Raw genomic sequence first — 14,253 nt, forward strand, 5'->3', positions numbered from 1 at the left:
GGAACCAGCAGAATAATTAATTAATTGTTTTTTTCATTAGTTGTATTTTTTATGTACAGTAAATTTAACTTTTAAAATAAAGGTTTTACAACAACATCCCCTTCTTCTGTTATATGTGGGCCTCCATGCTCATCTATTGTACAGTATATGATATTGGTGGAGGCTCACATCAATATTTTTTCAGGGGGCCCCGAATCCTCTAGCTACGGCCCTGTGTGTGTGTGTGTGTGTGTGTGTGTGTGTGTGTGTGTGTGTGTATGACCGGGACGTCATTCTCTACCCATTTTTTTATACAGTTAGACATCCTCAGCCTTCTTATTAATCCTCAAACTATTCATTATAAACAATATAACAAGAAAAAAAGCATTTTCTTTTTGTAAAAAGTGTATAGGGTCACTAGAGACCCTAGGAGTGTAATGCATCATTAAGTGTGAGTGTGTGTGTGTGTGTGTGTGTGTCATGTTCAGGTGTATCCGGAGCTTCAGATCACGAATGTGGTGGAGGCCAATCAGCCGGTCAGTATCTGGGACTGGTGTAAGAAGGGCCGCAAGCAGTGCCGCAGTCACATGCACATCGTGGTGCCCTACCGATGCCTGGGTGAGTGTGTGTGTGTGTGTGTGTGTGTGTGAGAGTGAGTCAGTGAGTGACTGAGTGAGTGAGTTCGCCCACACTATATCAGGTCTATAGTTAACCTGGACAGTGAAATGACGGCTATTGCTTGCTGGGAGTTTGAGTTTTCCAACACACTCCTCTCTGTCTCTCTGTGCTCAACCTGTGTGTTTCTCTCTCTCCGTCAGTGGGCGAGTTCGTGAGCGACGCTCTGCTGGTTCCTGATAAGTGCAAGTTCCTGCACCAGGAGCGCATGGACATGTGTGAGAGTCACTTACACTGGCACACCGTCGCCAAAGAGGTCAGAGAACACACACACACACACACACACACACACACACACACACACACCTGCACCAGGAGCGCATGGACATGTGTGAGAGTCACTTACACTGGCACACCGTCGTCAAAGAGGTCAGAACACACACACACACACACAACACAACACACACACACACACATTATTTTGTTCATATATATCCACATATATAAAGCATGTAGAGGTCTGTAATTTGTATCATAGCTACTCTTCAACTGTGAGAGACGGAATCTAAAACAAAAATGCAGAAAATCACATTGAATGATTTTTAAATAATTAATTTGCACAAATGTGTTAGTAGATGTTGAGATGACCTGAGATGAGTAAGTGCTGTAGAAGTGTTTGTTCGTGTTAAGCTGGTAAAGTTGTGGTCAGTTTCTGGAGTGTGAGTCCGTCTCTCCGCAGTCGTGTGGCGACCGCAGCATGAATCTGCATGATTATGGGATGCTGTTGCCGTGCGGGATCGACCGTTTCCGGGGCGTTGAGTTCGTCTGTTGCCCGGTGGAGAAGGAGTCTGACAGCGCAGTGATGAAGGAGGAGGAGGAGGAGGATGATTCTGACGTGTGGTGGGGAGGAGCCGAGGCCGATTACAGCGAGAACAGGTACAGCTCACTCCTCCAGCACATTTAGTCATTTAGCAGAAGCTTTTATCCAAAGCGACTAACAAACATAGTGCGAATTACGGGGCGGTATTTGGGGGGGGGACTTGGACCCTCCCAAAAGGGATGAAAATAATAGTTTGGGGGGGTACTGAAAAAAATTTAATACAATATAATGTTAGCCTTTCCAAACTTGTATGCATTTAAATATATAAATGCATATATATTTATGTATATTATGTATGGCTATATAACCATCACATACTAACAATTCAGGAAATAATCTAATGAAATACAATTTCGATTTCAATACGAGCAGAGCGCACGTCAGAAACAGAGGACAGGGTGTGTGTGTGTGTGGGTTCATCTGAGTCTCATTGGTCTGTCACTGCTCGTCAATGTCAGAATGTTTGAGATGACCAATCAAATGAAAGTAGGCGGGCTTTATGTTTAGCGCGAGATTAGCAAGATTGATCATTTTGTGCAGTTTCATTCTTAATGTCTTAACTAACAAGAGGGAATCTGCACTAATATTCAGGGAATTTCGCCTATAGATTAGTGGTTCTCGTGTGTGTAAGCCTATATGAACTGGAGAGTGACGTCACCAGCCGAAATAGCTGTACCCCCCCGAAGCTCACGGTAAAGCAATAGACGCAGAGAAACGAACAATAGGAACAGGTACAGCTCACTCCTCACTCCTCCAGGACGTCCAGGGTGTTTTACTTGTTCCCGAAAAGAAATCCTAAAATATATTGGGAATATATGTGACCTGGGAATCTTTGAAATTGAGATTTATGCATCATCTGAAAGCTGAATAAATAAGTGTCCAATTGATTTTTTTAGGGTAGGACAATATTTGGTCGAGATACAATTATTAATAAATCTGGAATCTGAGGGTGCAAAAAAATCGAAACATTGAGAAAATCTCCTTTAAAGTTGTTCATTTATGTTGGCGATTGTGCTGCATTCACTCACAGAAAAATGTTTTATATATTTACGGTAGGAAATTTACATAATATCTTCATGGAACATGATCTTTACTGAATATCCTAATGATTTTTGGCATAAAAGAAAAATGGATCATTTAGACCCATATAATGTATTGTTATACAAATATCTCCGTGCGACTTGAGACTGGTGACGTGATCCAGGGTCACATATATATATGATATAATTTACAAATAAAGCTATTCCAAAATGATTTGTTATGATTTACATAATTAAATATTTAAAACATAAAAATGGCATGCATTGCTTCAGAGAAATATGGGCTCTAATTAAGGTAGCCAAGTCATGTTGCTTTAAATATCATTGTACTTATATGCATCGACAGTTTGTCTAAAATAAGTGAATCACATTCAAAGAGTTCACATGCTTGTGGTTGGTACCATTTCTGAAAATGATTGTTCAGTTTTAGACTTATTTGTGAGTTCAGTTTCATCTCAAAGGTTTTGTCCGTCCTTCTGTTAGACTGTCTCACACATGAATTATGTTGAATATCTGTCAGCTGTTAAATTTAACTACACAATTAGATAATACCAGTTTAGCTCAACCAATCACCAAGCAATGCTTCATTGTGTTCAGTCTGTGTGTAAAAGGTGGCATTAGCACTGACGGTGTTTTCCTGCAGCATGACTCGAGACGCAGACGCTGAAGCCGCTGTGGTGGAGGATGACGAGGATCCGGACGAGGAAGAGGGCGAGGCTGTGGACAACGACGAGGATGGAGACGGAGATGAAGACGAGAAGGAGGACGAAGATGATGAGGTCATCGACGAGCGCCGTGACAACGGCCAGAGCACCAGCGTTGCCATGACGACCACCACGACCACCACGACCGAGTCTGTGGAGGAGGTGGTGCGAGGTGAGCGAGAGCGTCCAATCACGCGCTGTTCTCACTAGTGGTCGAACGATATACAGTATATCAATTTATTTATTTTTTGATGGCAGATGCACAGATGTGACTCATAAATGCAGACCTGAGATCCACTCAGATTATTGAACAAATGAAAGTACTTAAAAATTAAAGTGCAAAAAAGTTTGAAAACGGGATGAATTTTGAGTGTTTTAAGCTTTCGAATGATTCCTAATTTGATGATTACGAAAAAATGTGAGAGCTATCAGTAAACAGGCAAAAAATATTGAAAACACATGCATAACAATTACTACAATTGAATTTAATTTTACGAAATATTTACTAAATTAGTAATTAAGTTGAAAATGAATTAGAAAAAATATTCATCAGATTTATATTTTACATTGCAACTTTATTTTTAAATCCGATTATATTATTTTTCACAAATAAATTGATAGTTAAGTACACAAATAAAAAGCAAGTAAACAATTTAACCATGATAATCATATTTTTACAAATTAAGACAAGGTTGGATTTGCCACTCAGGCGCTGCCATTCACAATGCTTTCAAAATAAAAGTCTCACAAAAATATTCAGATATATAATCTTGTTTATTTTTATGAATTATTAATAATTTGTTTATTATTGGATTTGACTTTAGACCATTTTAAAGTAACAAACACCATAATGTGATTTTTTTTTTCTCCAAGTAAGAAAAGATATTAAATGAAAAGATGAAGGATGGGACTTAACATTCACAATGCTTTCAAAATAAAAGTCCCACATAAAAATATTCAGATAGTTTATTTTTATGAATTATTCATAATTTGTTTATTTTTGGATTTGACTCTAGAACGTTTTAAAGTAAAAAACACTACATGCAGACGCTCGGACACTCAGGCACTGCCATTCACAACGATTTCAAAATAAAAGTCACATCAGTCAAACAGATGCAGAAAAAAATGCCAAATATCGCTATATCGGTCGACCACTAGTTCTCATGTCATCAGACGCTGCTCTTCATGCGTGTCTGCGTGTGTGTGTGTGTGTCCCGTCAGAGGTGTGTTTTGCGAGTGCAGAGACGGGCCCCTGCAGGGCCATGTTGCCGCGCTGGTATTTTGTGCGCGAGGAGGGCCGGTGCGCGCCCTTCATCTACGGTGGCTGCGGAGGGAACCGCAATAACTTTGAGTCGGAGGAATACTGTCAGTCTGTCTGCAGCAGTGTGTGTAAGTCACCGACAGAACCGACACGCGTGCCACTAACACTCATTCACTCACACTCGTGCCCATCAAACCTCTGGCTTTCTTCAGAGAAACACAACAGGAGACGTTTGGCCAGATGCTGTTAATCATAATGGAAGCAGACAGCGATCAGGAGCCGTCAGAAAGCTCCATATGAGTATCATAAACAGGGGTTTTCAAAGTGGGGTCTGGGGGAAAACAGTTAAAAATAAATACAAATACAAATCACTGTTTAAATGAATTAAAAAGGCTAAATAATTAAATAATACAATTTAGATTAAAATAAACAAATAATTAATAAACATAATACCATAGTGAGTAGAAAAAAATAAGCTAAATATTTTCCAAATAATATTTCACACATTAAAAAAAAAAAAAAAAAACACAGTATAAATTGGTTCTTTATACATAAAAATGTATAGCTGCCTTTTTAAATGTTAGTATGGATCGTGGGTCTGGGAAAAAAACAATGTAAAAGATAAATAAATAAATAATAAAAATTGATAAAAATAAAAATGTAGTACAAATGAATTCGAATTAATTACAAAGGCTAAATTAAAAAAGAAATAATGAAATAATAAAATTTAGATTAAAAAAAAAAACATAAAACCATACAATACTATACTAAGTAGAAAAAATAAACTAAATATTTTCCAGATAATATTTTACACATATTTATAATATTTATTTGTCACAGTATTCATTGTTTTTTATACATACAAATTTATAGCTGCCTTTTTAAATGTTAGTATGGATCGATAAAAGGTTGAAAACCCCTGGTCCTGATGCATGCACCATATTTCAGGTCTTCTGTGGTTGTATTATGAAAAAAGAAGTGCACTTAATTGCATTAAATGTGTACTTCAGATAGTATAGTAATCTTAAGTATATTATATAATATATTAAGGCTATTCTTGCAGATATTACCGAAATAAAAGGCCACTTAAGAGAGTAATCTTTCATAAGTGCACGTTGTAATAATGTCAAATTTTAACTTTTAAAATACATTCAGATCATTATGTAAAAATCATTTTTTGCCGTGCTTTAAATAAGTACACTTGATGTGTCGACTAACTATAAAGTACTTGATTATCTTAAATGCAGTGTATCATTTTTTTTTTATTTTTTTTTAAATGCACTAAATTGCAAATGTATCATTTGAAATGTGTAATTAGTTATATTACAGTTTCAATAGTGTATTTTAGTGGTGACACTTTTCAAAACAGCCTCATTTGTTGTTGTCATTAGATAATGCATTAACTGACATGAGATAAGTATATTTTTACATCATTTATAAATGTTCATGTTAGTTCATGATGCATTAACTAGTTACAACCTTTGAGTTTAAAAAATCTGAAAGGAAAAATCTGAGATTAAATGAACTCCAGAAGTATTGTCCATTGTTTGTTCAGTACATGAAGTACAAGTCTATTATTTCCATAATAAATATTCTGCTAAGTGTACTTCTTTTTCACAAGGGTTATGATGCATTTATGGTGATTTTTGTGTCAGTTTTGGAGTTTGATAGTCACTGATCAGCGTGAGAATCCTGCTAAACATCATTTTTTGTGTTTCACCGAAGAAAGTAAGTCGTACGGGTTTGGAAGGACATGACGACGAGTGAATGAATTATTCCTTCATTTTGAGACTCTTGCTGATCTGCACTGACTGTCAGTTTCTCACGGCTGTGTGTGTGTGTGTGTGTGCGTTGGCTGCTGATTAACTCGGATCTTCTCTCTGAAATTCTCTCCTGTAATTCTTCAACTAATCTTGTGGTATTTTTGTAAAACTGAAGTGTGTGTGTGTTTTACATTTGCATGCATAATATCGTCAATGTCTTCACTACAAACCTTGAGCTTCCTCGCTTCCCTCTTCTTGACTTTATCTGTCAAAGGCTGTTTAGACTTTAGTAAGTGTCGTTCAAGTCATGCTTTCAATCAAGTCCTTTGATATGGTAAGTAAGGCATCAACAAGAGAGAAAATTGTGCTTGTCAAGCCATTTCATGTTGGATCCTGTTGCTGGTTTGAGATATGAATAATTTGCATCAGCTCTATTTTATAGTGTATAAATAACCAGACATCATACAGAGATTATCTGTAACTTAAACACAATCATTTGGCACAAATCATCCAGAATGTTCTGCTCAAGGTTGCAGTTTCTTGTGTGTTATATTGCCTGGCTACAGATTAAACAGGAATAAAATGGTCAAACTCTCTTCTAACCGTTTTAGCCCTGGTTTAAGCTTAGTTCACCACGTCACATTTACTGTAATTTCAAGATGGCAACATGTGATGTCAAAATCGAAAATTCCCAGCTTACTAGTTGTTGATGTACTATCAACAACTTGTACTATGATGCACCGATATGGACATTTTTGCCGATACCGATAACCGATAATTCTTTATATGTGAAAACCGATATATTGGCCGATAAATCTAAATCCAAATTTTTATGTCATTTTTAAAAGCCTGATTATAAAAACAAAAGTTTCACCATTAAAAGCCATGTCCAAAACACAAATTTAATGTTCTCATTATAATTTTATGAAGCCGATATGACAGACATTATATATATTTGTATTTTATACTGAATTTTATACTGTATTTTCCTTTTTTGAAGTGATTCGAATCATATTTCAAGCAATTCAAAACCATCAAGTTGAAAATTTGAAGTGTCTCAGCTGAAGGAAATAACACATTATTTATCGGCTGTAATATATTTCTTATCAGACCGATAACAATAAAATGAACATGCAGTAGTCAACATTGGAAATGGATCAACAAATTTCATCAAAATTCACGTATAACTTTGATGAAAGGTTTTGATCCACTTCAAATGTTGACTACTGTACATCGGCCGATACCGATGTGATGGCCGATATATCGTGCATCTCTACAAGTTGTAATTACGAGCTCTATGAGGCGGTGAGATCTTACCGTTCTTTACTCTAAAAGTTAATATTTTTTGAATGCACTAAATTGCAAATGTGAAATGTGTAATTAGGAGTTAAATGGTCAAAACCCTGGTTTAAGCTGCGTTCACGCCACGTTGTAATTACCATCATTTTAAAATGACAAAACATGATGGCAATTTATTTTTTAAAACAATAAAGTTGTAGTTCTGAACTTCCGAGCTGTGTGAGGACGTGAGATCTTCCGTTCCCAGCCTCTTCTGATGTGTTGTGTCTCTGTGGGATCCGCAGTGCCGACTCCCTCCTCCAGTCCTCCCGACGCCGTGGACCGATACCTGGAGACGCCGGCCGACGAGAACGAACACGCTCACTTCCTGAAGGCCAAGGAGAGCCTGGAGGCCAAACACCGCGAGCGCATGTCTCAGGTTCGACACGCAGACAAACTCATGCTTTCGTTCGGCGAGAACGCATTAAATTGATCAAAAGTGACATTTAGAATGTTACAAAAGATTCTATTTGCTGTTTGAGCTTTCTATATCATCAAAAGTGACCGGAAAGAGATTTAAATTGTCACAAAAGATTCTATTTCAAATAAATGCTGTTCTTTTGAACTTACTATTTATCAAAGAATCATGAAAAATAAAATGTATCACAGTTTCCACAAAAATACGAACTGTGTTCAACACTGATAATAATCATAAATGCTTCAAATTATCATATTAGAGTGATTTCTGAAGGATCATGTGACACTGAAGACTGGAGTAATGATGCTGAAAATTCAGCTTTGATCACAGGAATATATGACACTTTACTATAAATATATTTATAACATCTGCTTTAAATTACAATAATATTTCCCTATTTTACTGTATTTTTGATCAAATACACCCAGACTTTGTGACTTCTTTCAAAACCATTAACAAATCTACCTTACTATATTTTTGTGAATGAGTTTTTGAAGCTGTTTCTATAGAAATATGAGGTTTGATGTGACGTGATGGAGGATAAAGTGCTGATTGCCGTGTGATCTTGTTCTGTAGGTGATGAGGGAATGGGAAGAGGCCGAGAGACAGGCGAAGAGTTTACCGCGCAACGACAAGAAGGCCGTGATCCAGGTCAGTTCAGTCCTTTACCGGGAACTCTACATGGGAATTTCCCATGAGGCCCTTCCTCGTAGAAGGAACTCCGTTCATTTTCTCCATAGGGGAATTGATTTTTAACAATAACTTGTAGTTAAAGTTTGTCAGTCGATGGTATTTGCTTCTGTTGAAGCCCTCAGCCCACATTATTAAAGCTTGAGTCTGAAAATTATTGTTTAACAGCAGGAATTTCTGGTGAAAAACTGCGAGTTAATGAAATTGTGGGTTATTTTGAATTTAATGTGCTTAAATTACTATTTATTTATTATGTATTGATCAAATCTAGTCATTTAAAGGTAAATAAAATTAAAAATAACAAAAAATATCCCAAAAATTGTAGATTTTGCGTAAATTCAACAAAAGTTGTTGTTGTAAATCCTCCCACCGCTCCTCGATCTCTGTCTGCTCCCTGTCATCACACACACCGCTGGAAATCTCTCTCTCTCCTGTACAATGCTGTCGCATCCAAATATGGTCATTTCCTTTTTATCAGCAACCAATCGCGAAAGTAAAAGGGCTGAATGCGCAATCTCATTGGCTGATGATAAATCTTTAAAGCCCGTTTTCTCAAAATGACTTTTCTCTCTGAAATCTCCACTTCAGTCGCACCGATATACACCAAACTCTCCAGTCTTGTACCTAGTTATATTATGAAGACATTTACAGAGGGATTTGTAAATATATTATTCCTAGCCTGATTTATACATTTTATTCCTAAAAACATGGCGAAAATAATTTTTTAAGGATATTGACAGTGTTTTCTGATTTACAGGATAATAAAAGTAGATATCCATAAATCCCTCTGTAATTTTTTCCCCATCTAATATGTGAACACAATGGAAAAAAATAATTTTTAACCTGGCTTTATCCAATACTCAGATTTCATTTTTTAAAATAAATGCAAAATTGCGCATATTTAATTAGAAATTGCCTAATTTGCATATTTAAACATTAAATTACAGAAAACTTGTATTACATTTTTTTCTCATCTTAATGTAAGTAATCAACTGGGAAAGTTTCATGGTGATAAGTGCTAGTTAAACATTTTACCCTATTCACCTGTAGTGTCTCGCCTTAAATTACTATTTATTTATTATGTATTGATCAAATCTAGTCATTTAAAGGTAAATAAAATTAAAAATAACAAAAAATATCCCAAAAATTGTAGATTTTGCGTAAATTCAACAAAAGTTGTTGTTGTAAATCCTCCCACCGCTCCTCGATCTCTGTCTGCTCCCTGTCATCACACACACCGCTGGAAATCTCTCTCTCTCCTGTACAATGCTGTCGCATCCAAATATGGTCATTTCCTTTTTATCAGCAACCAATCGCGAAAGTAAAAGGGCTGAATGCGCAATCTCATTGGCTGATGATAAATCTTTAAAGCCCGTTTTCTCAAAATGACTTTTCTCTCTGAAATCTCCACTTCAGTCGCACCGATATACACCAAACTCTCCAGTCTTGTACCTAGTTATATTATGAAGACATTTACAGAGGGATTTGTAAATATATTATTCCTAGCCTGATTTATACATTTTATTCCTAAAAACATGGCGAAAATAATTTTTTAAGGATATTGACAGTGTTTTCTGATTTACAGGATAATAAAAGTAGATATCCATAAATCCCTCTGTAATTTTTTCCCCATCTAATATGTGAACACAATGGAAAAAAATAATTTTTAACCTGGCTTTATCCAATACTCAGATTTCATTTTTTAAAATATATGCAAAATAGCGCATATTTAATTAGAAATTGCCTAATTTGCATATTTAAACATTAAATTACAGAAAACTTGTATTACATTTTTTTCTCATCTTAATGTAAGTAATCAACTGGGAAAGTTTCATGGTGATAAGTGCTAGTTAAACATTTTACCCTATTCACCTGTAGTGTCTCGCCTTAAATTACTATTTATTTATTATGTATTGATCAAATCTAGTCATTTAAAGGTAAATAAAATTAAAAATAAAAAAAAATATCCCAAAAATTGTAGATTTTGCGTAAATTCAACAAAAGTTGTTGTTGTAAATCCTCCCACCGATCTGCGATCTCTGTCTGCTCCCTGTCATCACACACACACCGCTGGAAATCTCTCTCTCTCCTCTACAATGCTGTCATTTAAAGGTAAATAAAATTAAAAATAACAAAAAATCTCCCAAAAAATTGCATTTAAAATATTATCAAAATGAAATAAAATAAGCTTGGAAAAAGCACTTCCGGAACCAATGCCGCTGAAAAAGGGGGCGATCGCTGTTGCACTCTATTGTTTGATTTCCCATGAGTCTTTGCCTGATTGCTGGTGTCCCCGCAGCGCTTCCAGGAGAAGGTGGAGGCGCTGGAGCAGGAGGCGGCCGGTGAGCGCCAGCAACTGGTGGAGACACACATGGCTCGCGTGGAGGCGCTTCTGAACGACCGGCGCCGGCTGGCTCTCGAGAGCTACCTGTCCTCCCTGCAGAGCGACCCGCCCCGGGTACACACTCACACACACCCCACATGATGCACACATACACGCGTGTGCTCTAACACACGCCTCACATGATGCTTTTACACACGTCGCAGTTTTGTGACAGTTCTGAATGTTGAGAGAGTTTGCTGATGAAAAATATCAAAACTGATATCTGTTGTCCTGAGTGTTTGCTGTTGTGTGTCCTGCAGCCTCGGCATGTGTTCAGTCTGCTGAAGAAGTACGTGCGCGCCGAGCAGAAAGACCGACAACACACACTCAAACACTTCGAACACGTGCGCATGGTCGACCCGAAGAAAGCCGCGCAGATCCGGCCGCAGGTACGAGTGTATCACTGATAATAACCTGCTAAAACAGCACATTATTGACTGGCAGCGTCCTTGTGCTTTTACAGTATGTTTTATGAAAATAATAAATAAAAAAATCCTCATAACAATGTTGAACTATTGCGCTTGACGTGTAAATGTGAAGTTAACACTTTACAATAAGCTCCCATCATGGTTCATATGAATTTTTATTTTAGTATTATTCACATTTTGAATTAGCTTTTATTTTTATATTTTTATTTTTGATGTGAATTTTATTTTTAGTTGTTTTAAGTGCTTTTGTCATTTTTTTTTTTTTTAAATAGTATTTATTTAGGTTTCTTTTTTATTTTATTTCAATTTATTTCCAGTTAATAATTTTAGTGCTTCTCATTTTCATTTAGTTTTATTTCATTTCAGCTTTATTTCAGTTTACAGAAATGTTTTTAGTTAACGATAATAACCCTGGGTCCAATTAGTTAATGCATATTAACTAACAATGATAAATGTTACATTATTTATTAATCCATTCTTCACACCGTTTAATTTAATTTAATAATTGAACTGAATTTAAAGCTGGTTTACCACATCATTATATTATAAACTTCAAAACTATTCGTCACTCTCTATTGGAATGAATTGTGAGTTTACTGACTGATGTAGAGCGTTTCAAATCAGTCACATGTTCCCTATGAAGGCCGTAGACAGCACACTGCAAAAAATGCTTTTCTTACTTAGTATTTTTGTCTTGTTTCCAGTCGAAATATCAAACATTTCTTAAATCAAGATGCATTTACTAAAGTAGTCAAATTACATAAGATGTTAAGTCTTGTTTTCAGGGGAAATAAATTAAAATGAAGTGAGTTTTTGCTTAAAACAAGCAAAATTATCTGCCAAAATTATCTAAAAATTATTTTCTTACCCCATTGACATATAATTTTCCTTTTTTTTAAGCATTAACTCACTTAATTTTGATTAATTCCCCTGGAAAACAGGGCATAACATCTTATGTCATTTTACGCATCCAGTAAATGCATCTTAATTTAAGAATTCTTAGATATTTGGACTGGAAACAAGACAAAAATACTAAGTAAGAAAAGCATTTTCTGCAGTGCATCTAGTTTACTAGGTTTTGCTGATTGTGAAGATGAGCTAACCGTGAGTTTGCTGGATCTTTGAAGATCCTTCAGGATTGAAGCGGATTAAAAGCTCAGTGACCCACTGACCTCTGACCTTTGACCTCAGGTGCTGACCCATCTGCGTGTGATCGAGGAGCGAATGAACCAGTCTCTCGGGCTCCTGTACAAGGTGCCGGGAGTCGCTGAGGATATCCAGGACCAAGTCGGTGAGTTTGTGACGAGACTGTGTGTTCAGGAAAGAGATGATGACAAACCATATGTGACCCTGGACCACAAAACCAGTCACATGGGTCACTTTTTGGAAATTGAGATTTATACATCATCAATAAATAAGCTTTCCATTGATGTGTGGTTTGTTAGGATAGGACAATATTTGGCTGAGATACAACTATTGTAAATCTGGAATCTGAGGGTGCAAAAAAATCGAAACATTGAGAAAATCTCCTTTAAAGTTGTTCATTTATGTTGGCGATTGTGCTGCATTCACTCACAAAAATAAATGTTTTATATATTTACGGTAGGAAATTTACTAAATATCGTCATGGAACATGATCTTAATATCCTAATGATTTTTGGCATAAAAGAAAAATCTATAATTATGAGCCGTACAATGTATTGTCGGCTATTGCCACAGATATACCCGTGCGACTCGAGACTGGTGACGTGATCCAGGGTCAGATATAATGATGGACTATATTTGAGTGTAATGATGGAGTCAGATGTGGTACTGGGTCTGATCTCACGTGTTGCTCGTCCACTGGTGTGTATTTGTGTCTCGTGCGTCACCGCTCCATCTGTTCGTTTGCTCTCTGGCTTCTGGCTTCGTTCCTGCGTTCGGCAGCAGCTCGTCTGTCATCAAGTGTGTCTGTAATTAAAGCTCTGATAAGCCTGTCGTTTCCTCTGTAATCCTGTCGTATCGTCATCAATCATCATCATCATCATCATCATCATCATCATCTCTCTCTCTCTCTCTCTCTCTCTATCTCTATTTCTATCTCTCTATCTCTATCTATCTCTCTCTCTCTGTCTGTCTATCTATCTCTCTCTCTATCTCTCTCTCTATCTCTATTTCTATCTCTCTATCTCTCTATCTCTATCTATCTCTCTCTCTCTCTGTCTGTCTATCTATCTCTCTCTCTCCTCATTCTTTATCATTGTCAAAACATGCCTTTAAGTTTAACTAATTTTTTTTTTTTTTTTAAATGAACATTTTATGTTTTAAATATTTAATTATGTAAACCATAACAAATCATTGTGGAACAGCTTTAAAAGTTGTATGTGCTATTATTTGTAAATTATATCATATATATGTGTGACCCTGGATCACGTCACCAGTCTCGAGTCGCACGGGTATATCTGTGGCAATAGCCAACAATACATTGTATGGGTCAAAAATATCGATTTTTCTTTTATGCCAAAAATCATTAGGATATTCAGTAAAGATCATGTTCCATGAAGATATTATGTAAATTTTCTACTGTAAATATATAAAACATGTATTTCTGTGAGTGAATGCAGCACAATCGCCAACATAAATGAACAACTTTAAAGGAGATTTTCTCAATGTTTCGATTTTTTTGCCTCAGATTCCAGATTTACAATAGTTGTATCTCAGCCAAATATTGTCCTGTCCTAACAAACCATACATCAATGGAAAACTTAATTATTC

General features: G+C 36.3%; 1 protein-coding gene across 1 annotated transcript in view; it reads left to right on the forward strand.

The window, feature by feature from the left end:
* The window catches only part of appa (amyloid beta (A4) precursor protein a), a 49,562-nt gene that overhangs the window by 26,206 nt on the left and 9,103 nt on the right, over positions 1-14,253 (forward strand). The window contains exons 3-12 of the mRNA XM_081361852.1: positions 468-597; positions 798-910; positions 1,334-1,530; positions 3,158-3,390; positions 4,440-4,607; positions 7,826-7,959; positions 8,575-8,649; positions 10,988-11,146; positions 11,332-11,460; positions 12,691-12,790. Coding sequence (XP_081217978.1) covers positions 468-597; positions 798-910; positions 1,334-1,530; positions 3,158-3,390; positions 4,440-4,607; positions 7,826-7,959; positions 8,575-8,649; positions 10,988-11,146; positions 11,332-11,460; positions 12,691-12,790 — 1,438 coding nt within the window. The remainder of the gene's footprint in view (positions 1-467; positions 598-797; positions 911-1,333; positions 1,531-3,157; positions 3,391-4,439; positions 4,608-7,825; positions 7,960-8,574; positions 8,650-10,987; positions 11,147-11,331; positions 11,461-12,690; positions 12,791-14,253) is intronic.

The sequence above is a fragment of the Scardinius erythrophthalmus genome, assembly GCF_964197995.2.
Source record: "Scardinius erythrophthalmus genome assembly, chromosome: 3".
NCBI lineage: Eukaryota > Metazoa > Chordata > Actinopteri > Cypriniformes > Leuciscidae > Scardinius > Scardinius erythrophthalmus.